At 42.7% G+C, this 24,847-nt stretch overlaps 1 protein-coding gene across 1 annotated transcript in view; it reads left to right on the top strand.

Moving 5' to 3' along the window:
- Window positions 1–24,847, top strand: part of XPO6 (exportin 6) — a 57,395-nt gene that overhangs the window by 18,099 nt on the left and 14,449 nt on the right. The window contains exons 3-12 of the mRNA XM_082006593.1: window positions 1,203–1,315; window positions 4,414–4,611; window positions 7,299–7,458; window positions 7,866–7,943; window positions 13,174–13,627; window positions 16,723–16,849; window positions 17,622–17,731; window positions 19,992–20,100; window positions 20,890–20,982; window positions 23,070–23,139. Of these exons, the coding sequence (XP_081862719.1) occupies window positions 1,203–1,315; window positions 4,414–4,611; window positions 7,299–7,458; window positions 7,866–7,943; window positions 13,174–13,627; window positions 16,723–16,849; window positions 17,622–17,731; window positions 19,992–20,100; window positions 20,890–20,982; window positions 23,070–23,139 (1,512 nt within the window). The remainder of the gene's footprint in view (window positions 1–1,202; window positions 1,316–4,413; window positions 4,612–7,298; window positions 7,459–7,865; window positions 7,944–13,173; window positions 13,628–16,722; window positions 16,850–17,621; window positions 17,732–19,991; window positions 20,101–20,889; window positions 20,983–23,069; window positions 23,140–24,847) is intronic.

Here is a 24,847-nt window from a genome sequence, read left to right on the forward strand (position 1 = left end):
CTAAAGATAATTAAATTGTTCCTAACTTTAGAACTTACATCATAACTTTTAAAGATAGTTAAACTGTTTGTAACTGTCTAATGATGTGAGCATGGAGATGTAGGGGTTTTTATCAAGTTGATTAGGGTAGGAGAAGGATTTTTCTCTGCTGTATGTTGTTGAATTGCATGTTCTGGAAAACCTCTGCCTTCTGCCTAGAGATGGAGTACGGACTTCAGATTTGTTCAGCATTGAGAAGGGAAAGTGTGAGAGTGTCCTACTTAATGTGAAATGACAAGTAGGAAGAAACTGAGGTTTCATTTTGGCTGGTGTTATTAAATATGTCCTTCTGAAAAGCAGCAGAGCTCTTACAGGTGCTCTAGATCAGCTTCTTGCATCTGTGGTTAATCGCTGTAAATAGGCAGTTTGCTTTTATTCTCAAACATTTGCCATCTCAAACTTGAGTGCCAAAAGTATGATCAGCACGAAAGACTTCTCCCAGAAATCTGGTAAAATAAAGAATAAGCAACTAGGCAGGTTTGGTTCCCCCCCCCCCCCATTGTGGAGATACCATGCTGTGGAAAAGGTAAATGCCTTCAGCATTCCCTGTTTTCCTGCTTAAGTTGCAGGAAAGAAACTAATTGGTTAAGGCTTAAATTTGATTAGCCTGTAAAACAGCCCTTGCAGCTTTTCCCTTTGCTGCATTTGGTACGTAGTCACTTGATGTGAGCTCACCAAATCCTGTACCCGAGTGTTTGGGGGGGTTTTGATATGCTGACCTACAACAAAGTCAATGGCTCGTGGAGCAATTGCAGTAAAACACGGGTGTGTTATAAGACTGTGTGTGTGATCTGAGGTGCTCCTAGTCTTTCACAGCGACCTGGTATCCCAACATTTGGCTTTTATAGATAAAATAGTAATACTCGTAATATAATTTTTGTGTGATTTGTTTTAATATTCAGCTATTAATCTGGTGTAGTATTCATGTCAAAACTGTCTTCTAAAAATTTGTTTTCATTAAAGCCTATTGTTAGATTGCTTTTAATACTTTGGACTGTGATTTTATTTTTTTCCCCTCCTTCCTCCAGGTTGTTTGAGCTGTTCACTGAGCATGGGGTTTCTTCCATGCTCAGTGTGTTACTGTGCTATCAGTATACATCATTATGGATTTGTTTACAGTTTAAGAATTTTAATGTAATTTTTTTAATACTTCATTTTTTCAGAGGAGCTTTTAAATAACTTTGCTCAGCAGATAGGAGCCTGGAGATTCTGCCTCTATTTTCTGTCAAGTACAAGAAACGACTATGTAATGATGTACAGTTTGACTGTGTTTGAGGTAAGATGTGTACTGTTGCCTGCTTAGTGCATTTTCTGTCTGGTGCAGTTTTATACAGCAATCGATTTTATTTGAAAATGTTTATCTAAAATGGCAGTCCTCATAAGTGTGGTGATAAAGGATGCTTTTATTGCTCTCTCCTGGAGAGGTTGCTTAATGGCAGGCTAAGAGTAGGAGAATATGAATCTTTGTACACAAATAGAAGAATTAATTTCCTGGCATGTCTAAGTACAAATTGCCTCCAGTTTCAGAGGCTGCTTGAGTTTTCTGCACAATGCTTTTAAGAATGTTATTGCTTTTATACTCTTTTTTTTATGGTCAGAAATATGTGCATGATTACCTGCTACTACCTTCTGCAAACTTTAATGCTAAGAGGGAAGACAAAGTTGCTTTTATTTTTCTGACATCTTGTACTTGTGGTTGATGCTCTTGAACTACATCCCGCAAGCTTATGTGCTAGTTGTAGAGGTAAGGTCTCTTTTAGAAGACCACATCCCATTCTTTACCTATTTATAAAAGGACAAAGTTATGGTTAAAAGCCTAAATATTGATTTGTGTATCTACTGGAAGAAACAAAAGTATTCTGTTTTATCAATTGATTTCTCAGTGACCAGTGCAGTGTCTTTCCCTAACAATATTCTGGGGTTTGGTCAATGTCACACCTCACCCTGGTCCATTTTGTGGCCTCTGCCTTATGTCCTTGGCTGGGTTGGCAGCCTGAGCTGTGCCCCTAAATCAGGGGGGTTTATATCCTTTGCAGTGTGCCACTTTTTAGATGGAGCAAACAACTCTGTTCTTAAAAGTTACGTTGTTTTGACAAATCATCATGACTTCTTCACTTCAAATGTTCACTATATTTATCTGAGGTTGCATAGGGAATTTGGACTTGATCTGCAGACTGAATCTGGTTTGCCTTCCTCTCAAAAAGGGGTAATCATGACAAAGCATGGGAGTTGTTCCCTGCTCTGGGGATGGGTGTCACACAGCCGCAGCCTGCAATAATTAAAACGATTTTTATGAAGTTGAAAACATGTTTGATTGCTGAGCCTCCGCTTCTCATGGAGGGTGGGGGGGAAGCAGTGCTGAAAAAATAATTGTGCACAGAACTAAGCAGAACAAAGAAATCACTGTCCAAGTGTAAAGTCAGGGACATGAGTCCACAGCTCAGCTGAGAGATTAGGATCTCTCCACTGAGGAGCTTGAGCCTCCAAACTTAACTACTGTTGTGCTGCGCATTTGACTGGTCCTCATAGCCGTAGGCTGCAACTTCATCAGCCTTCAGCTGTCTGGGAGTGATGAATGTCAGTAAAAGCATGTATATAAACACAAGGATCCTTCCCAAAACTTCCTGAGAATGTTGCATTTTCTAGAATGCCTAGGAAGTTAATAATGGATCCGGAATAAAAATCTTCATGCTCCCTTTCCAGATGAACCATTTTCACTTCCTGCTTTTGGGAAGGAGAACATCTTTCCCCAAAATATTTCACAGGTGGAGAAAGCTGCCACTTTCTGGTCAAATGAGTAGGACAAAACTCAGTGAGTGTTAACGCATGAATATTTTAAAGCTAAAGCTTCTTCCAGTTTTATTGAGGGTTCTGAAATTCTTATTCTGGACTTGCATCGAGGAAGTCTCATTTGGTTGGGTCATTGTTGTGTTTAAGCAATACTTCTGGATTGTCTCCGCAAGAAAACCCAAAAAGCAACCTCGCTGAGGAACTTAATGTATAAACATACCTCTGTACCTCCACACTGTGAACTGGTACCTCTGTACTGTACGTCCGTGCTGTGAATTGGATCTGCTTTGACCATAAATAATCTTCCATTTTCTGCCACAAAACCCTTTGCAGTATCTCCTGCTTTTGGGTTCTCCAAGCTATATGCCTGCAGGTGGGTACAGGTAGTGCCTCAGCAGCAAGCCTCCTCAGTAAGTTATCCTTAGAGGCTCAGCTCCTAATGCTCCAGAGCCCCTAAATGGGATCGTAGTGTGGCAGGAAAGCAATTTGCAACTCTGCCTTCTTACAGATTTTGTCTGGCTTTAAGTGGACTAAAAGCTTTCTGTTAAAGTGGTGCCCTGTCACTGCAAGGCAGTCACTGACGGCGACCTTCCAGCTTAGCTTCAGGAGACCCGGGTGGCATCAGTCATCTAAAACTGAACTTGCTTTCCCTCTCTTTTTTTTTTTTTCTGCTTCATACAAGGCTATGCTTCCCCCTCTAAAGGGGAAAATCTAGGTGTCCGGGGTTAAAAGATAGTGGAAATACTTTTTTATATGCATGCCAACTAGTTCTGCTTGACGCAAAACCAGTTAAAAAGGTAACATGCTGGTTGCTGTCACTTGTCAGTTAATAGAGATAGATGGTGTACTCAAAGACATATTGGTAGCAGTTTCTGGGGCATTGAAACCCACCTTATGTGCAACACTGGTGTTGGAGGGCTGCTACAAATCTGATACGCTTGTGGTGGAGGTGGGTTTTTGGGGGTTTTTGTTAGAGCTCGTCTTTATACACTGTGTGGCTTCTAAGAGGCATGGTCAGTGAGTTTTGTTGAGTAGCTTGAGCCATCGCTGTCTTCGGTTGCCCAGGTTCCCCATTAGGTAGCGAAGCTTATTCCAAGTTAGTGGTGCAGGGCTTGCCCTCTAAGCTTCTCTTGTGCAAACTAAGCTAGGCAGAACCTCTGCATGTTGTTAAAGATGTCAGGATTGGTACCGGACTGCTGAGCAGTTAGATCATCTCAAATTTCAGCTCTTTGCCCAGCGAGCCTGTGTCAGAACTCTAACAAAAGAGAAACGTCTTATGTTTAACCTGCTAATACCTGCTTGTTTCTACAGGTCTGCCCATGGCAACAGAGAAGGTTGAACTACATCAAATATAGGTGCTCAAAAGGCAGTCAGTCTTGGGCAGTGAGGGGCCTGGCTAGGTTGAAGGCTGTAGGCTCTTCCCTGGCTGTGCATCGTGGCAAGCACCGGCAACCCTGGGGCATAAGATGCAGCCGCTCTGCCTGATGCTCTGTCCCTGCGTTATGTGTCCGTGTTCTCGCGCTGTGTAACTTCCGTGAAGCATGTCCCAGTTGAGCTCATTTGGGAGGTCTGTTTCTTTTCCAGAACCTAATCAATAAGATGTGGCTTGGGGTCCCATCGCAAGACAAAATGGAGATCCGCAGCTGCCTGCCCAAGCTCCTTCTAGCTCACCATAAAACTCTGCCTTACTTCATCAGGAACAAACTCTGCAAAGTCATTGTGGATATTGGCCGACAAGACTGGCCAATGTTCTACCATGACTTTTTCACTAACATCTTGCAGGTAAGAAGTTTCTAAAAAGAAAACTTGGTTTCATTTACAGGGAGGCATTATTTTGTTTCCTTGAGTAGTGACTTCCCTTGATGAAGGTTAAGTAATTACATGGAAAACAAAGCCGCTTCTTAAATTCCTTTTCTTTTTTAATTTTGCGAATAACCGTTAGCTTCCTACATGTTACATTTCTTTCTACTGATAAAAGGTTTTTTTGACAAAGGAACAATACTATGCAACACGTATCAACTGCACTTTGAATTTTAAATATTTAGGAGTAGTTGTTGAAAATGTAGGGGTTGTGGGTTGTTCTTTAAAGAAAAAAGTCACTACTACTATGGATGCATCGCTGGATGATTTTCAGAAGTTTCTGAATGTGGCTGTTGGAGATTTTTTTCACCTAATAGCCAAAGATAGCCTAAAATCTTTGTTACCTCATCGTGTAAAGTCACTAATAGAACGTTGGTGGCATGTTTAAGAGGGCTCTTGCAGTAAGACTAGAGTATGGATTTGAGGATCCTGGGTGAGACGGTGCCATTAGTTTGAATGTTGGTTGTAATTCGGTATCTCCGCGGTGAAGCCTGAGCCAGGCTAACAGCTCACTGCTGCTGGAACCTAACTAGGCTAGTGCAAACCTCCTCTTTTGGTTTGAGTACTTTGTTTCCAGGTCTCTTAAAATTGTTCATAATTGGCTTGGAGAAGCTGAGTGTAAACTGAAGTGCTGCACAGTCTTTTTCTGCTGACATAATTACATGATTTCTGTGCAGCTCTGCCCCCAGACAAGCCACAAGGTACTTATTGACCCCCCCAAAAAAAAATCAAAGTCCAGGAGTGTGAGGAGTTAAGGCAAATAGATCTAGTTTTAATTGCAAAATTTAAAAAATGCTACCATGGCATACAGAGCGTGTTACTAACTGGTGTAATCTCTTTTCAGATAGTTTTCAGTAATCATGTAGTGTAACATGCTGCGTTTTTTTTCCTGGATTTTCAGTTTGACAATAAGTACTCTGAGACAGCTGTCTACACTTACAGTTTTCGCTTTCATTTCACCTGTATCTGCAACTGGATTCCTGACCTTCTACTTGCTTTTCTAGCGCTTTGGAGGTTATCTTAAGTGATTGCAGAGCTCATTTTGGGTATTTTAGGCCTCTCCTTATGAACTCTGCTTCAGAGGGAAATGTATCCATAAATTAATTTTTATAGCAGACATCTTCCGAAAATGATCAGAGAAAGTGGAAGAAAAACACTAATACTGAACTTCAAGACGTCAAAATAAAGAGTAGCAGCACAGGAGCAGAATAACTTGCTTTTAGAGTTGCCGATGAGTCCTCTCTCAAGACTTTCTTCTGAGATAATTTGAAGCAACTGTTTGATTCTTTAGCATTAACTTGTATCCCAGTACTCTTAAGTAGTCTCGAAAACCTTTGCTGAGCCATTGGACGGGTGGAGAAGAGAACTAACTTGGACTATTGCGGTGGTGTTAGGCAAAACCAATAATTTTACATAAAGTGCTACTTCTTTAGAGGTATGAAATTTGTTTAATGTTACTGAAGTGCCAGTGCATGGTATTGCTAAACTTCCTGGTATTGTCAGCAAATACTCTGAGAGAAGATGTTAAGTCTCTTTGCAACTTACTAACAAGTTGTGTATTTAATTTAATTTTCTTTTTTAGCACTCTGCTCCCGTGCCATCGTGCTTCCTTTCTGAAAGCCAACATACATCTAGACTAAGAGCTTTTAGATGGGCTTTTCCCCCCGTGTATTTCACCAAGCTGTGTAGCCTTAGCAGCGTTAACTCGGCGTGTCTCTGATTTGGTGGGTCAAGGAGATTAGAACCGAGGTCAGCCTGTGTTACAGAATTTGTGACTTCAAAGTTTACTTGTAGTAAGTGTGATTGGCTTGAGGCTTTTTCTCCCATAGGGAGTAGCACATGAATTGTGTTGGATGTTCCAGGTCAACAGAGAAGAGCAGCATTGAATTTCAGCTGAAAATAAAACTTTGTCCCACTTGAATGTGTCTTTAATATCCCAGTGGCTAATGAAGGCAAAAATCATTGCTTTCCCTGGTCCTGTTCCTGTGCCTTCTGTCTGTGGTGGGAGTCACTCTTCTTGGGGTAAATGTGATTTCCAGTTTGAGGTGCGATACAGATGCAAGGAGAGTTTCTGTCCCTTAGTGGTGTTCCTGTGTTAGCCGATATTGGCTGCAGCTCTTTGTATGGGAAGGGATGGGCTTTTTAATGGGAAACTGCTTGACTGATGGTGCGGTTCCATCAGGACTGATGGGCTCGGGCTGACCTGAGCGTGGCTGCAGTGGCAGCCCTGTTACGTGGTGAAACCACTGGTGCTGAGGCAATTCTGAGAAGTGGTGATGTCAGCAGAAGGCAGTAAACAGAAGGAACAAACCATTGCTCGTAAACATGCTGGAAGAGAGAACGTGTACAATGACATTATGAAAGCTCTCTTGAAACCCCAAGGATTTCCACGGCACTTGAACTGTTGCAACACTGTAGATTAGTATCTCAGAAAATCCAATATTTGCAGTTCTCTTCCCTCAACATGCAGCGCTGCAAACTGTGGGAACTGGTACTCCCTCAGTCTTGAAGCACTTGTAAACTGATAATGTTACTAACCCCCTGCTCGTCAGCTGATAGCTTTGCAGAATGTTACCATCACATGTTGCATTCATGTGTTTTCCTCTCAGTTAATTCAGTCTCCTGTGACCACTCCTCTGGGACTGATCATGTTGAAAACTACTTCAGAAGAACTGGCATGTCCACGGGAAGATCTTAGCGTAGCCCGGAAAGAAGAGCTACGCAAGCTGCTCCTAGACCAGGTGCAAACAGTGCTTGGGCTCCTCACAGGTATGAGTTAATGCACGTCCAGCGTTGAAATAAATGTCGTCCTTCACCATCCTGAAGATGCTAGTGAGCTTGCATGTTCTGGATTCAGTGAAGCAACGTGTGGATGATGTAGAGGCTGCTCCTGCAGTTTGAACACTCAACCCTTGGGCATTTGGGTCAACTTACTATGAAAGCAGCTTGTGTAGCAGAGCAGCTGTATAGCCACATATGTCCCCCTCTTTATGAAGAGGGATTGAGATGGTGTGTCTAAGCACTTGGTAATTTCTTTGGGCTCACTAAGAGAAGACAACGTTCCTTGTCAAAGCACTAAAGATGTATTCTAGTGAAGTTCTTTTGCAGTCTCCAGTGCGTTTGTTGGATCAATCTGTCTTTTAGCAGGCTGTTCTGAAAAATATCTCTTTGGCCAGGTATTTTGGAGAGCATCTGGGACAAACACAGCGTTACTGCTGCCACTCCACCACCATCCCCAACTTCAGGAGAAAGTGGTAAGGATGGCCAAAGCTACAAGATGATATTTCCATGTGCTTAAACTTGCAATATCAGGCATAGATTCCTTCCTTTACTGTCTAACCTCTTGTAATAAGCCTTTCGTAGAGCTTTTCATAGGCCAACAAATTTCTGGTCAGAAAGTCAAACCTTACATGAAGAAGCTATTTCCACTGCAGGGGATGCCCCACTGAAAATGCCACCTCATTGAAAAGTGCACGTGTAGCTTCTTGTCCTCAGGTGGCAAAAAGCTTTCTGAAGTGTCAGTGCAAAATGCTGTAACGTCAGTGAGTTGGCATTGTCATCTATGAATTTTGGCTGTAAGCACATCAAAAGCCAAACTTGGAGCAAAACTGAAGCTCTAGCCAAAAAAAAAGGTGGCTAGGGCTTTGTGTATATATATATTGTGAAAGTTTGTTTTCTGCTTATTTTCTCTTAGCCTTTTGTGTGGGTGTATATCTGATCTAAACTTATTTACATATATATTTCTTAGCTACCTTGAAAAATAGAGAATATATTTCTATGTCCTTGTACTTGGCGCACATATCGCCCTGTTAAGGCTCAATAGGGGATAGACGTATAGGGTCACTCCAGGCGTAATGCTGACCTTGACGGCTACCAGTTTCGCTTGTGCCTTGATGTAACATGGTTCGTTGTTACATTCAGCTCACCCAAGCATTGTCCAGCAGATTGTGGTGTCTTTGTTCCTGCTTCTTGGGAAACAAAGCAAGAAGCAACACTATGATGCAGTGAAATCAATACATTGCCTAATCTTGGCTTTCTCTGCTTGTAACAAGGAAAAAGAAGGACTTAGGGTCTGGCAACCTGTAATAACCCGGCTGTGCATAGGGAGAAGACGAAACACTTGTGGGTCAGTTATTTCTCTCTCCGGGGTCATAGTGATACCAAGTTGTGCTCGGCGCAGTGTGTTCTGTGAGTTAATACAGTTGTCTCGCTTGTCTTTGGGACCTTAAACAGTTAATTGAGAGTTGCAGATCACTTCCTTGTGGCCAGATTGCACTAGTCAGCTTAAGACAGCTGCCTGTGATAATGTTTTGTTAATATTTTGGTTAGTGTTAAAACTTCCATGTTTAGGTTTGAGCAGATTTTCAAGTGCTTCTTTCCTGTAGAAGAGCTTAAGACATTTTTATATTTATATACAAAACATAAGCCTAAATGTGAAGAAATATTTCCTTGGGTTTGGGCGGGGGTGGGTTTTGCTGTAGCTAGCGAAAGTTTGGGAGGGAAAAAAAATTAACAGAAAAGAATAAAACTTGTAGTATCACTTGGCAAGAGTGAACGTGGGGCTTGGAGAGGGCAGGAGCGGCAGCTTCTCCCACCCTGGCAGCAAGAGCCTTAGCACTTTGATGTGACATTGAGTAAGATTGGGGTCTTCCACAGTAAAAAGGTGATTTACGTTACTATCAACCGTTGATAGCAAGCGCCTCGGTGGCCAAGAATGATGCTGTATTTGTACAAAACAGCTTGAATTGCTCGGCAAGCCCAGGTGCGTGCTGCCAGATGCTGGTTAACGCAGGCACATCCAAGGCCATGCCCGCAGGAGGGGGTACTGCACCGTGAACAGCATGTTCCAGAATTATCTTGGGAGAAAACTAACACTGCTTTGTTCTGCTGGTAACTTAAGCTGATCCAACCCAGAAAATCTCTGTTTTGTTGTCTAGAGTTGTAAGAAAAAAATAACCAGTGGAACAAATTCTGGGCTGACGGTCGGTGGAAGCCTGTTTGAGACGTCCTCTCAGTTCCTCGGTGAATTGCTGGTGCTTGTGCTGAGACAGCTTTTCATCCACCTGTGTAGTCACCTTGTGACTTTAGATCATGTTTCTCAAAGTGGAAGTGTGATGCATGTCTGTTCTGGGTCTTTAGTTTCTCCCCTTTCAGGCAAAATAAACAAACTTCTTGCACAGCATATTTTCAAGATAATTGCTAGCAATTATGACTACACTGATGGTTCCTTTAGAAGTTCAGGCTTAATTTCATTGGACCTTGCCTGTGCAAACTTGTTTATTTGAAACTTTCCAGGTTTTTTATTTTCTGTGCTCTGCCTTAACTACACTTTACATGTTCAAACTGGTTGTGTTTCAAGTTCTTGAAGTCCAAAAGGAAGAGCACTGAGTGCTTCCCTCCTGTTCACTTTCTGTATTTTGTGAAGGACACTTTTTTTTTTCTTTCTTTATTGATGAAATGTCCCTTGGGTCTCTATTTGGTGATACGATCAGTCGAAAGATTCACAGAGTAGAGTTAAGAGCATTGATGGGGTTGCTAACGTGGAGAACCTACGGGGCTTAAAGCTGGATGCACAAGTCAATAGCAGCGAGCGGCAGTTGCGGCTTTGCTCATCTATTGGTCTTTCTTTGGAGAGAGACAAATGCATCTTTGGAAGGTGAACTATGGGACGAACGTGGGTTTAGTGAAACTTTGCCATTAAATCCTGCGATGAAGATCTTTCTCTGTCCTTACAAGTGTTCCAAAAGGCAAAATAAGCTTAAGAGTCCCTATAAATGTTTAATATCTTCCGTCAGAACCAAAACCTCTTTAGGAACTTGGAAAACCTATGCTGCTTTTTTTGCACAGGGAAGCAGAGTGAAATGATTACTTGCAAGTCTTGCACAGTTTTTAAATATCACTTGAAGACAATGTTAAACTCATTTCTCATACCACTTAAGCAAAAGAACTCTGATAGTGTCCTATGTTAGGAAACATTTGAGTTATTGCACCAGTATAGAATTCACTCAGCAATAATCTTTAAGCCTCCAAATGTTGTCTTTGCATGATTTATAGCTCTTTACTTGACGAATCCCTTCCTCAGGCATGTTCATTCAGCTCTGGTAAACAAATGAGTAACAGAAATGGTTTGCTGCTGCTTCTGCAGAACTAGCCTGATCCCAGCCCCTCACTAAGAGTTTTCTCCTTGTGCGTGAATGCAGTTGATCCTGTAAATTTATCACCTGTTTGCAAAGACACCAAATAGAACTGAAAAATCCCTTACAGGGACCTAATTTACAGTTTCTGATGTTGATGGATTAAAAGATGAGAATGTATGATTCTCATTGATTTTTTTTTTTGTGGAGTTTGCTGGACTGGACATTTGAAAGAAGAACGTCTGCTTCTGTAAAAGCACAATGCGAGCAGCTCTTGCACTGCAGCTTATGTGTAGTTGTGACTGTTACCATGGGGGTTCTTTAATATTAAAAACTTAAGTGCAGGATTATCAAATTCAGCTGAAGTAGCCTGATGCTTTAAATTTCTGGAGCAGAGGAGAAAGAGGCAATGATAAGATATGGCAGGGAGTTACAAATTTAGTGATGTAAGACCTTGATCTTGATGAACAGTGGAGACTGAAGAGGAATCTGTTCATCATGCGTACTTTTGAGTACTCTGGAAATAGCTCAGTAAATCATACCTGTTATTTTTGTACTGCTAGTGTGTTGGGTCATTTCACTTTCCAAAAAGAGTTACGTTTTCCCGGGAGAACTTTAAGTTCTGTAATGTAGCAAGTGCCTGTGGATTTCTAAAGGTGAAGAAATTATTTGTACTCAAGGAAGAGAAGTGTATCGAATAACCTGGGGAAGGTGAATGGGTTTTCAGCATGTGGTCCGTGGAAGTCTGCAAGTTAGTGGGCAGCTTCTGTGGGGAAGGGCAGCCCAGCCAGTGGTGTCTGCTTGGATTTCCATAAAGCTTTCAACAAGGCTTCTCACTAAAAGCTTTTTGAGAAAGCAAAGGCCATCAGGGATAAGGGGGTCTCTGGATTGTTGATTAATTGGTTAGAAAGTAGGAGACAAAAGGTAAGTGGAAGTGGTCCCCTCTTGCCATGAGGGGGGAGGTCACCTGTGGAGTACTGCTTGGGACTGTGCTCATGGACGTACTTGCTAGAGACCTTGGGAAAAAGGCTGAGTAAAGAAACAAGGAGTCTTGCCAACGGCACCAAGATGGTCCGAATGGTGAGAAAGAAGGTACGACTGAAGACCTGCAGGAAGATCTTGCACGTCTCTGGGCCAATGGAAGATGAAACACAATACAGATAAGTATAATCTGTGTTTGGGCAGGGAGAGCGATACTCATGCCAATTCATGGGCTGCAAACTTGCCTTCAGTATGCGGGATTAACTTCTGAGTGTTATACCAGCTCATTCTACAAATATTTCAGATGGGTAGCAGTCAAAAATAGATATCTGCTATGGTGCTGTATGGAATTAAGGTTCATCTACACCTTGAATAGTGGCTGCAGTTCCTGGTCTTCCTATGTGTAGACTAGAAATGAAAGCTTTGTAGAAGGACAGTAAAGGTGATGGAGAGTATTGAATGGCTTCCATGTGTGTAATGAGGAAAGTAGTATTCTTCATTCTCTCAAAGAAATTGAGAGCGAGGAGCTGCAATGGAAACCTGTTGAGTGACATGTAGAAGGTGAATGGAAAGAGATTCTTTCTTTTCCCTCTTTGGGTACAGGAGGTAGGAAATGAAACTAGCAGCTGACAGGCCCCAAACAAAAACCAGCTTTACACAATGTATGGTTAAGCTGTGGAACTCTGCCACAGGATGTCACAAATAGTCAGTTTATGTGGTGTAGAGTCATAGAAGATAAATCCTGAGGGTCTGCAGAATTCTTCAAACCCTGCCTGGCTTGGGAAACCTTTGTAATGTGAGCAGTTGGAGGCTGGGGAATGTGATCTATGCCTGCTGTCAGCTTCTGGTCACTGAGAAAAGGTATGGTACTAAGTAGGCTTTTTGGTCTGACTTGGAACATCGGCTCTTACATCGTCCACAAGCTATCATATGCAAGCAGAAGCAACTCCTGCCAAGGTTCAGTGTAACATGAGTGTGCCAGAACTTGTGCAAGCCTACATCAAGGGTACTCAACCTTGTGAGGGGAGTGAGTTTTACAAGAAATTCCTAAAATACAGCCCATGGCGTTGCTATCTTCCAAAACACTATGTGCTTGTGCTTCCCAGGAAGGCTAGAAGGGCTGTGTGAAGCTGCTGCTTAAACTTTTGCTCGCTTGATCAGCTGATCTGACCTGATTTGAGATCTGAACAAAACTTCGGAAAATTCCTGAATGCAAAAACGGCTAGTTCATCTCAGGCAAATCTTTGTATGCCAACTCGCTGGATGCCACAGGCTCTGATGGCTTTTGCTTTGTAGCCAGGGCTGGCAGTTGCACCACTTGAAGCTAATTGCCCTGATTTATAATGAAGATGTGTGCTTTATTTCCTAGGTGACCTGTTAAGTAGCCTGTTGCAGAGTCCCAGTGCAGCCAAATTATTGAACCAGCCAATCCCCATCCTTGACACAGAAAGTGAATATATATGTTCCCTGGCACTGGAGTGCCTGGCACACCTCTTCAGCTGGATCCCTTTGTCTACTAGTATCACTCCATCACTCCTCACCACCATTTTCCATTTTGCTCGCTTTGGCTGCGACACCCGCGTTCGGAAGATGTCTTCTGTCAACGGCAGCAGCCAAAACTTGGTGTTGGGACAGGAGCGTGGCCGACTTGGCGTCTTGGCTATGTCTTGCATCAACGAACTGATGTCCAAGAACTGCGTGCCTATGGAGTTTGAAGAGTATTTGCTACGGATGTTCCAGCAGACTTTCTACCTCCTGCAGAAGATTACCAAGGAGAACAACGCCCATACGGTGAAGAGCCGGCTAGAGGAACTGGATGAAAGGTAAGAGCAATCAAACAGCTACGTAGCTGTGCTAGGGCCTCTTGCTTTCTAAAGGGCTGTCTTTGATTATTTTGCGGTCATGCATGGTGTGTCTAATGGCCTTTTTTTCAGAGTACTGTGCTGGGGGAGACGAGCAGAAAGGTAGGTGCCCGCAGGTAAGGTTCTGGTAAGGGGCTGAGTTTGCTAAGGGACCGTGGTGGCACAGGTTTGTATTCTTTCCTGTCCTCTTCCTCCCCTTTCCCCCGTTCGTTACTGTTTGACTGCAGGTCTGAGGTGGCACAAGAGCTGAACCTGCCCTTCATTCAGTTGTAACAGAAAACAGAAGAGGCTCAGTGAGGTAAAGGCATTGCAGTATTCCCTTTCCTGGTCGGTATCTGCCTTCTCTGCTTAAATTCAAACATACAAAGAGTGGGTAGATATTCTGCGAATCCTGACTTGAAAGAAAATAGAAGCAGTTTCCTACCCTTCATTGAGATATGACGATTCCTGATTGCTTTTTTATTTTTACTTTTTGTATTTTTAAACATCACCAAAAGAAGTGGCAGCATTTTGGTCCAGAAAGTTACTACCATCCTTGTTGCCTAAAACAACTCAACTCTTTTTGTATCAGATATTCCTACTTGTAGGAGAGAAAGTGAGACTTGTCTTGCTGTTGTGTTGAGTGGTTGAATCCATGTGTTGGCAGGGTGGTGGAAGAGGTGATGACTTGATGCTGCCTTTGGTTGCAGGCCTGCTGCCGTGGGAAGGCCGGTAGACTGGTGCTAACATTGGCAAATAAGTTGCCACTGTGCGAATGTGCTCAGTATCTTGCTATGGATACGTGATGGTGGAAGAAAAGATTTCTGGTGCTGCTGTGTGTAAAATTTCTATTCCCAGAAGCAGCGGCAAGGCTTTTGAGTTTTTGGGGTTTTTTGTTCTTGTTTTTATATCCGCTCAATGGAAAAAAAGAAATTTAGGAGAAAAAATGTGGGTCTGTTTGTAGAGATGATTTGCATGTTTCTTCCATAAAATTCCCTTTTTCCATATCTTTAGATATACGTATAACTTTGGGATGGTAAATCTAGATTAATCATGACTTCTGTTTAGCAGTGAATTCTACTTGCTCATTTTTTCACTAACTTGCTCTGGCTTCAGTATCGCTCGCTTCCATAAGATGTGTAGAGATCTGCCACCTTTGCATACAAGATATGCGCACAGAGAGCCAGCAGTTACACTCTGGATTTCAGAAAAGCTCTCCTGGAAACCCACCATCCTTTGCTTAACTTTGTTCTGTCTTTTATGGCCAACATCAGCAAGCGGTCTTCACTGGCAAGGCTGTGGAAGGTTTGTAGCTGCGTTGGCCTTCACAGAGGTGGTATTGCCACAGCGTTATGTTCTGCTGCTTACACATGTTATCCACAGGGATTCTTGGTGTCTGTAACTGCAAGGCCCCTCTTTATTCATTGCTAAGTTCAGAAATAGGGATGTAACTAAGATGTTCTGGAGACTGGCGTGATCTAGCTGGCTTCTGGAGGAGTGGAGCTGATTCTGTCCTCTCCGTGGAAAAGGATGCGAGGATTTTCCTGTTGTCACCTAAGGGCATTAGCTATACTTTTATGTCCGTAACTAAAAAACTTTCCGCATGAAAGTGTCATCTTGGGTTGGACTAACAAAATCTGAACGAAATTGGCACTGAAGAAACTAACTTCAGTAGATTGCTGTCTTCAGAACCTGCTTGCTCTTGGGTCCGTTCCTTCCCTTCCTCTCGTGGTGCGGGTTATTTTTGTTCTGTTACAAAATCAGTGTGGCCTTGAACAGTTGGTACTGCCAAACTAGTCCAGAAAAAGAGTAAGCTTGAACTGTCTTTTGCTTTATTTGTGTTCGGCTTCAATGTAAAGATGCCAAAATATGGAAATGGCTAGGAAGGATCCAAGCAATGGCTCAGTGTTTGCAGAAGGGGCTTTGGGGCTGGTAGAGCTAGGAGCCAAGTAATATTTCACTGGTCTCACATCAAAGTCTCTTTAGAAAATAAAAATGAGAAGAATGAAGGGGTGTTTGGGTCTGGTAGCTTTACTTCTGAAGTGTTTGATCTGTGATGAGGTATGTTTAGTGGTCTCCTGCAAGCAGGCAGTGCCAGATAAAAAGGATTTAGTCTTTTTGCATATTCATAATATTGTGTGGTTTGTAGGCTTATAAAAACAATGCTTCTTGTCTTGAGTGAGTTTCCATTAAAGACTGGGGTTCCTCCTCCAAAAAAAAAAAAGTTTGCGGAAGGGAAGAGCAAGGCAGTGCCATAAAACCAGACGGTTCGTGCGTGTCTGAAGAGGATTTCTAACCTTGACGAAGCCTGTGTTGTGCAGGGCGTGTTCTTATTCCCCGATAAAAGTTTACCCCACTGTGGTCTTTGTAATTTTTCCCCAGCTGCGTACTCAAGAACCCTCGGTGCTTGCACCGAATTTGTGCTCTTGCTGGACTCCCTGAAATTTCTTTTTGGACCTTTGCTTTGTACAGTCCCAAGCACTGAGTAGTCCCATGCTTTGGAGGAGGATTTGTCTTTATAGTCTTAATTCAGTCACAAAAGCCTGGACTCAGTTCAGAAACTTCTGGATAGTTGATCTGCGCTGCAGAAGAAACCATCCTTTCCAGCTCTCAACTCCACAGCTCTCCCACCACCCCGTGTTAATTTAACACATGTATTGCTAACTCCTGCATTAACCTCTTGCTTCCAGCTGAATTCCTCGGTGGTACAGTTTATTTCACTAATCTTATCTACATCAGTAAGATGACCCTTGCTGTTAAGTTACTTCTCTAGAGTGGGGGGGATTGTGCTTATTTGCAGGCCTGGTTAAACTCAATGATATTGATCTGAATATTAAAGTTGCTTTTGACTAGACTGTCTTTTCTGCTGTTTCAGGTATTAATGGAATGAAGGGTTGCCCGTCATGTAGGTAATTGTTGCAGGGCTTTATATTTCAATTGTTCTACTGGCTGTTAATTGTAACTTTCTTCTTAATGAAAGGATTTTTGGGTGAATTTTATCACTATTTCACTGAAACTGCTTTCCCTTGTGGCATCCTTCCCGTTTTCTCAATTGTGTTTTCTCCTTTCCCTTGTAGCTACATTGAGAAGTTTACGGATTTTCTCCGTCTCTTTGTGAGCGTCCACCTACGAAGAATTGAATCCTACTCCCAGTTCCCAGTGGTTGAATTTCTGGCACTGTTGTTCAAATATACTTTTCATCAGGTACAGCCCTGCGACATTGTTTTCCCTCTGTCTGTTCTGTTGTCTTGTACAGCAGGGCTAGCTTGTTTTCCCCAGCAAAGTTAATACCTAAAGTTAGCCCAGGAAAAAAAAAGCAATTAACTTGTCTTACTGGCACTTCCCCAGTAGTGCTGGGGACTTGGAAATGGCTTAAAGTTCTCTTGGATTTAGTTGGAGCTAGGGGTCACGTGTAGCGACCTTGCAAGAACAATTTGTCTGGTGTTTAACTTTGCTTCTGCTTTTATTTTTTGCTAGTCCTTGGGATGGACAGTGTTGTCTGGAAAAATCTCTCCAGCTTGCTTGTTTTGTGTTTGGGGATGCTTTTCTTTCTCCTGAATCTGCTGCTTTTACTGTATCTGAGGCTTTCCTTGTAACTTTTAGTACTTAAAAAAAAAATCTGTTGCTTTTGGTACGTGTTGCCTTGCTGTAGAAGCTGTCACAATGCAACTCAGCCCTATTTACCCCCAAAAGTGAAAAATGACAAGGAAGCAGATCTATAAAATGCTAGGAGCTGATGCAGCAAACCATGAGGTGGGTTAATGCTGAGACCAGCCTTGTAATTCCTGGGTTCTCACCCTTGTGCAAAAGCTCTTGCTCATCTTTTGACGGCTATAAATTTCTCCAGTGACCTCCTAGAAATTCTTCAATAAAGCAAGAAGTCCTTCCCGTGGATTGAAGTGCATGCTAACTTGTATTTTCATTGTGTGAAATCAATCTTGCCAATAACTTGCAATATTCATTTGGTGTATTTCAGCCTACCCATGAAGGTTACTTTTCTTGCTTGGACATCTGGACGCTCTTCTTGGACTATCTGACTAGCAAAATTAAAAGTCGTCTGGCAGACAAAGAAGCAGTACTCAACAGGTAAGCGGCCAGGATGTGACAGCTACAAAGAGACTTCACGGTCACCATGGAAGGACTATGAGAAATAAGCTATTGCGTACGTGTGGTTGAGTCCTTTTTCTAAAATCATAAAGTATAAGAAGTGTAAACTTCCATGTTTCACACTTGTTCAAAAGAATGCAGACTGAGCAAGTTAGGGTAGAAAAACTGTCACCTGTGTTGCATGTGAACCTAGGAGCCAGAGGAAGAAAGCTTTGCAGTCTAAAATAGAACTGTAACACAGCTTAGCAAATTTCAGAGCACACTTTAGTACATATTAGAGGAGGAGACCACAGAGTAAGTTGCCTGGTAAGTGTTCAGACAGCTCATACAACTAATTCAATGAATCGGGGGAAAAAAAGTTATTTCATAATGAGTTTAAAAGTCCTGTTCAAATGGAGGATGTGTTTCTGAGAAATATTGATGAGACTGGAAGTTCCACTTGCTTACCTCTGATGCTAGTTGTGTGTATCAGTTACCACAGTGGCTGGCAGCTCTTCCTTTGTAGATGCTGTACCCTGAAATCGGTGACTCTCTTAACAAAAGTCCCTTTGCTGCCATTTTAAAAAATCTGGGGCATATACTGGTACCTTGGTCAAGTTCTGGAGGTTTCGAAGTGCCTTGGCTTGTGCCACGTTACCTTCTGCTAAGTGCAGAGGGAAGGTGCTTTCCCTTGAGCACACTAAATCCAAGAGGTTGGTTTTTGAAAGGCAGCTTGGCATCATAACCACAAAGAACAAATGTGGAACTGGCTTACATCAGACGGCTCTCTTCCTTTCAGCATGGGAGCTGTGGTTTTTTTAATTTCTCAAGTGGCAGGTATTTGCACTTTGTTATAATTTGTTCCTAATTTGCTGCGCTCTGCTTAATGCTGTTGAACTCTGCCTTGGCCTTCTGCTCTTTCTTCATCTCACTAATGTGGACGTAATGTGTTATCTTCATGTCAAATAGTTTGTTATGGGGAGGTATGTCAGACTATAAACAAACAAACAAAATAATCCTATAAGTGGTTGAGAATTGTACTGTTTTGTAAAAACTACCTGTCCTTAGTGACAGCTTCTATAGCTACAACTTCCTGTGCGCTCTCAGATGTGTAAATGCTGCAGTTTGACAGCGTGGGAGTGGTTGCACCACAGGAGCACAGATGAAGCTTCCTGTTCTGTGGTCTATAAACTTCGCCTTTTGTACTCATTACAACATTTACTACTGGATACATTGCCAAATCCAGAGTTATGTCATCTGATGATGGAAAAGATGGTAGTTCAGCCACCTTGCAGAGAGAGCTTTCAGCTGCTTAGCTGACTAGGCTGACGCTTGGGTTGCATCATGCTCTGAATCTCTGTTAGTGTATGCTAATGCCTAATTTTCCAACCTGATGTCACCTAGAGAAGAGCATGACTTTTTGCATTGGACCCCAGCTGTTTTGAGAAAGATTTTAAAAACCTCCAATCAAACCAAAGCCCCTCAAAATCCCCAACTTTAGCATTCTGTCACCAGGAGTGATTGCATGCTGGCGTGGCTCTGTGCTAAATTTGCAACTTGGCCTTATTTTTAGGTGGTCAATGAGAAGGAGGGTCTTCTGTGCTCTGTACCAGCTTCACAGCTCTGAGATGAGCAGATATCTTTCAGTGACATGTCTTTAGTGTTACAGTACAAGTAGAAAGAAGTGCTGGCTTTGTTTCAGAGGACAAGGACCTGAATTCTTTGACCAATAGTGTAGGGAAAGAAGATAGCAGAACAAACAACCGCAAGGGGAGGCTTCCTTTTGAGGTAGGCAGCAATAGCTCTGCCTTGTTTCATCTGTTCCTCATCTACCCAAAAAGCAGAGCACCAGACAGGCTGCTGAGGAGCAGCTTAAGCAGCAAGAGGCTTTCAATGCCTCCTGTTCATGTACATCTGCTATTACTCCTGGCAAGCCACTCCTACCTTTCCTGTTTTGAACTCTTGGGCTGCTTCTATTGTTAAGAGTTCTCCCTTTCCAGGGGTAGAGGGACATCAGTTATTACCAAAGCTCTTTCCTTGCCTGTAGCTTGTGACCTGAAACAACGTGATACTCTTAATTCCAGGATCTGTTTGGTGTTTCCTCAACAAACCTGTAAAACTGTGCCGCGGGCTCTTCGCAGTGGCCCACTTGAAGCTGTCATCTCTTTTACCCATTTCCTTCGCTGGAAGGGCTGTGGGCACAGTAATCTCCGCAGGACTGTTTTATCAAACCCTTGCTCTGTCTTCTCCATGGTCATAGGTACGAAGATGCCTTGGTTCTGTTGCTGACAGAGGTGTTGAATCGAATCCAGTTCAGGTATAACCAGGCACAGCTGGAGGAGCTGGATGACGAGACACTGGATGATGATGTAAGGAGCAGAGTTGAACAAGGACAATTGCAGGTCCAGATATTCTCTTGCACTGGTAACACCTGGAATGTCTTTCCCAAAGCTTGTACTTCGGAGTACAAGCTAGACAGCTGCTGCTTCACCCCATTCTGTGTGGGGTTTGAGGTTTAAAGCAGCATGAAATACTTTTGATAGAAATGTGCCTAAAGTCACACTGAAAAGATGTGACCGTTGTTTTTAGCTTGGTTCTTACGGAGGAAAAAATACAGATACTTATGTTCTGATTATCAGAGGCATTAGGTATCCATGTCTGGTTGCTTTGGAATTTAAATGCTGAAATATCTCTGAGACAGAAGCTTTAAGCTGTATATATTGTTGTTGCTTTCGTTTAAGCTTACTTCTCCTAAGTCAGTATTGGTAAACATCACCTCAGTCCTGGTAAGTGTAAAAGTGGAGCAGGTGGCCAAAATGGATGAGGCCAGAGCACTGGAAGGGCAGGTTGTTCTGCATAAGGGATCCTTGCCATCTGAGCACTAGCTGTGCTTTAGGAGTGAATGCTTGTGCCTTACCGCTCCGGGGAAACACATGCACGCACGCTCAAAGCGTGGGTTGGCAAAATTAGTCTCCATCAGATGGCTAGCAGCAAATGAGAATCGTAAAAGCTGTATCTCTTCAGTATCTGGGTGTCTGCAAAAGCCAAGCTCTGGAAGGGAGCTAGCTAGTCCCAAGCATCAATTAAGACCTAGTCTACAAAAAGCTCTCTGTTTCCCTCTGGAAGTGCTGTGCTTACCGTGGCGTTTCTTCCCGTAGCAGCAGACTGAGTGGCAACGGTACTTGCGCCAGAGCTTGGAAGTGGTTGCAAAAGTCATGGAGCTCTTGCCAACTCATGCCTTCTCCACACTAGTAAGTAATTATCCAGACCAGAAGTATAATGTGAAATGAGCACCAACTGCTGGAGTTTGTTGCGAGCTGTTTGATAGTGGCCACAGTGCCAAAAACGTAAGGAGGTTTGGGTTTGGATGCCAAAGCTTGGCAAGGAGGAGACCAGAAATTGAAGGAGAAGGCTTGGGCTTTTTGGCTTTGTCAGATTTCTTGGTGTGTTTTAAAGAGGGTACTTCAGCGAGGATCTGAGTCCTACTTGCTGGACACTAACCTCTTTAGAAATTCCCATCTTTCAAAGTGTAAATATTTGGCAGCAGTCCTTCACTGCTGTTTATCTTGTCCTTTCTGTTAGGAGGCAGTGCTGCGAATTTCACAGATGAGAGTGTCATTAGGGTTCTAAGGAGAATGAAATCTTTGTTTACATGAAAGGCTAGATGCAGATGCTGAAAAGAGTGCCTCAGACAATTGGGAATTATATCTGATAAACACAGATAAGTGCTTCTCTCCAGCTAGCGCCGCTGCTGTTGCCAGAATCCGTGGTATAAAAGTTGCCTGAGTTTGTAGCACTATATTGGTTTCTGAGGAGGAGATCTTGAGGCTGTAAGCCAGTGGAGCCCAAAATTCAGAGTAGTTGGTGCCTTTTCTCAAAGTGAGAAGAAAGGCAAATATAGCCGTGGGATCTGAAAGCAAGTCTATTAATTCTGCTGGAGATACTGCATACCTAGACCTCTGAGCTGTATTCCCAAGCAGCAGAGAAAATTGAGCTGCTGCAGAGATGCCTGACCTGAACTGCTTTTTTTTAATTGATATTTTTATCTAAGAAACATTCTAGCTGAGCTAAGCACTAGAAGCCTATTACTAGAAACTCTGAAGTAGCGAACAAAATAATCTTCATACAGAAGTAGAAGTTCCTCTGCAGTGTGGTGGTATGGCCTGAGTCAGCAAGATGCCAAAAAATGGAGCGGCTGTTTCGATGAGCATATGGGTCATACGGTGAAGAGCATGTGGCTTCCTTGAAGTAGCACAGTAACATGAGCAAGACTATCTGGTTTTTTTTAAATAGTGCTCCTCCTGCAGTTATACAAAGGTGCTCAACTGTTAATTAGGCACAGCCTGTTAGCAACTTGATAGCGAGCGCTTTCCTTGAGCCCTGTGTTAGCTCATTTTTGTACACCTGGTAACCTGGGAGGTGCTCAAGCGGTTTTGCGTGCTTTTCGCCGCAGTCTGCGGCGCTGTTGAATGCGGCGGCTAGTCTACCAGTAGCAAATGAAAACAACGTACAGCAGCTGCTGTTACTCTGTCCTGTGCTGGAAAATGGAAGGCTGCAGTTCCCCATGCCAGTGGACAAGTGAACTTTCATAAAACCAGCTACTTCCAGTGTGGTGACTTTGCCAATAAAAATGAAGTAGACCTGTACCAGACTGAAAGGGTTGGAAAAATAATATTTCAGGTGGAGTACCTACAAGGAAAAGGTCAGTGTGCAACTTTGTCCTATATGTATACAAATGCGTTCAGGCACAAATAACCCCCTAATAGATATCCCTGAAGTACCTTGGCTGGCCGAATGCTGCTCAGGAGGCTTTCTGGTCTCAGTTTATAACACAGTCCCCCCTGGTAGTGTGACTTGTTGCTCAGAACTCCTCTTCTTTGGTTGAATAATATTTTGATAGCTGCACTTCGAGAAGCTGATACTTCCGGGCAAGGTGGATGCAGCAAAGGCTTCCAGTGCTCCAGGCTCTGCCTGAACTCTGTTCAGTCTGAGTTATGCATCCAGCTGCATATTCATACTGGTGGCACGCTGTGCCATCACTTCTGCTTGTCAGACCACTATCTCTTTAGGCGGATTGCTGGTATTTGTGGGAAAAGGAGAGCTACCACAGAGAAGTGCCTTCAGGGTGGTGATCTTTGTTTTCATGATGATTATCGAGCCATGAGAAACTGTGGTGTGCAGGATCAGCCCACAACCTAGCAACTTGCCTTTTCTCCAGATCTCTTTTTTGAAGACACTAGGGAGAAATAGGAAGACTGTGCTCTAACCAAGTAATTAGTAGTTGGGTGTTAACTGTCTGCCAAGCCCCAAAATCATGCTCGCTTCTTGTCTCTTCTAGTTTCCAGTTCTGCAGGATAACTTGGAAGTGTACCTGGGACTCCAGCAGTTTGTGGTCACTTCAGGGACAGGTAATAACCACCGTCCAGTACTGCGGTCCTCCCTCTTTGAGTAGCTGATTGCAAAAACACTCTAGAACTGCTTTGGTGTTGCTTCTTCCATATTCCATTGAGGTTCTGAACACATGTGTGGTGTCTAATGGCTCAGTAGCTAAACTCCAATAGCAGACAAAAATCTAATAATGTGACTTTTTTTTTTTATTGGTATGGTTCCTCCCCTGTTCTAGTACTTGAAATTGAGATACCATATATATGAGGAACAGGATGCGGCATCAAATACTACAGTAACATGGAGGGATAATGGTTACTTTTTTCCTCCTGCTAAAACTTATTTCAAGAAAGGTTGTACTTCTGTTTGCTTTGGGCTCAAATCTGGTGTGAAGCTGTCCACCACAGGAGCATTTTTATTTAGGCTTGAATTAAAACCATTGTGAGCCAATGAGAAGATGAACTATTTAGGATGTAGTAGAAGTTTCTGAAGACTTACCTAGCTGGCGTTTCAGGAACCTTCATGTATAAAGTAGTTCACAGATACCAGTGAATCTGAAGTCTCCACTGAATAAAAAGCATGAGTGTAGCTTTCTTGCTTCTTCCTGAGAAGAAAGAAAAGTAGTAGTAGTGAGATATGTATGAGGGAAGATTGTACCTAAGGTTATATTTAAATTTTCTGGTATGACCACTAAAGGAATCTGTTACATCTTCAGTACTATTACACATGGCAGAATGGCAATTGTTGTATAGACAGTTTGGGGGAAAAAATACTTCCAATTTTAGGATCACTTCAGACCTCGGATAAGCAATGTGTGGTTTTTCCAATGCTGTAGCAACAATCTGTATTAGAAGCTGTCTTGTGGGCTGGCTGTTTAGCTGGTGGATCAGAAGTAGAAGCTGATGGATCCCCAGAAGCAGCTGAGGTTTCAGAACTGGATGGTAGTATGTTGGTGCCGATGGTACAAAATGGCAAGCTTGTTGCTGCAAACTTAATCCGAGATTAAATACAGGCAGTGGAAAGAAAAACAGATTTTCTTTGAAACATGGTGTTGCAGAACAAACACATTTGCTGTTTTTTAGTAAAAGGGCTGGAATGTTTGGAGACCAGATATACACAACTGAGCGGTAGGATGATTGCATAGGTAATAAGACTGGCGAATCCAGTTATCAGTGTGTTTTCTTGTATCTGAGAAATGTGAAGGTAAATAACTACACTTCACAGCAGAAGCAAATACACTCTTGTTCCAAATACACTTCCGCTGCTGGAACACTGATTGCACTGTAGCCAGCAGAGGGAGTCCGGGTAATGACCTCCTCCGCAGAGCTGGGCTTGCTTTTGATGCCAACAGATAACCAGAAAGGCTCTGGTTTATGTAGGCATTAATACCAAATAGAAGAAAATAAATGTATAAAAGGCTGAAATAGTTGGTAACATCTGTCTCAGCCTTTAAAGAGGAATTTGAAGTGTGGCAGTCGGGACAGCTGAACTTGTCTTACTCGGCTTGAGTATTTCAGTCACTTGGGCAGTGCTCCGATTTGAACTGTGACCCACTGCCGAGCTAATTTAAGAAGAATGCTTGTAATTAGAATAAACTTTGCATTTCCTGTAGCTTTGTAATTAGGCTTCCCATCCCAAAGAGCTGTATTTACTAGTCACGAGGTTATGTGTTTTTTCTTGCACAAAGTTTTTAAAGCATGACTTTTCAGACTGTTAAGCTCTTAGTGGCTA

Source organism: Phaethon aethereus, assembly GCF_964289735.1.
Source record: "Phaethon aethereus genome assembly, chromosome: 15".
Lineage (NCBI taxonomy): Eukaryota > Metazoa > Chordata > Aves > Phaethontiformes > Phaethontidae > Phaethon > Phaethon aethereus.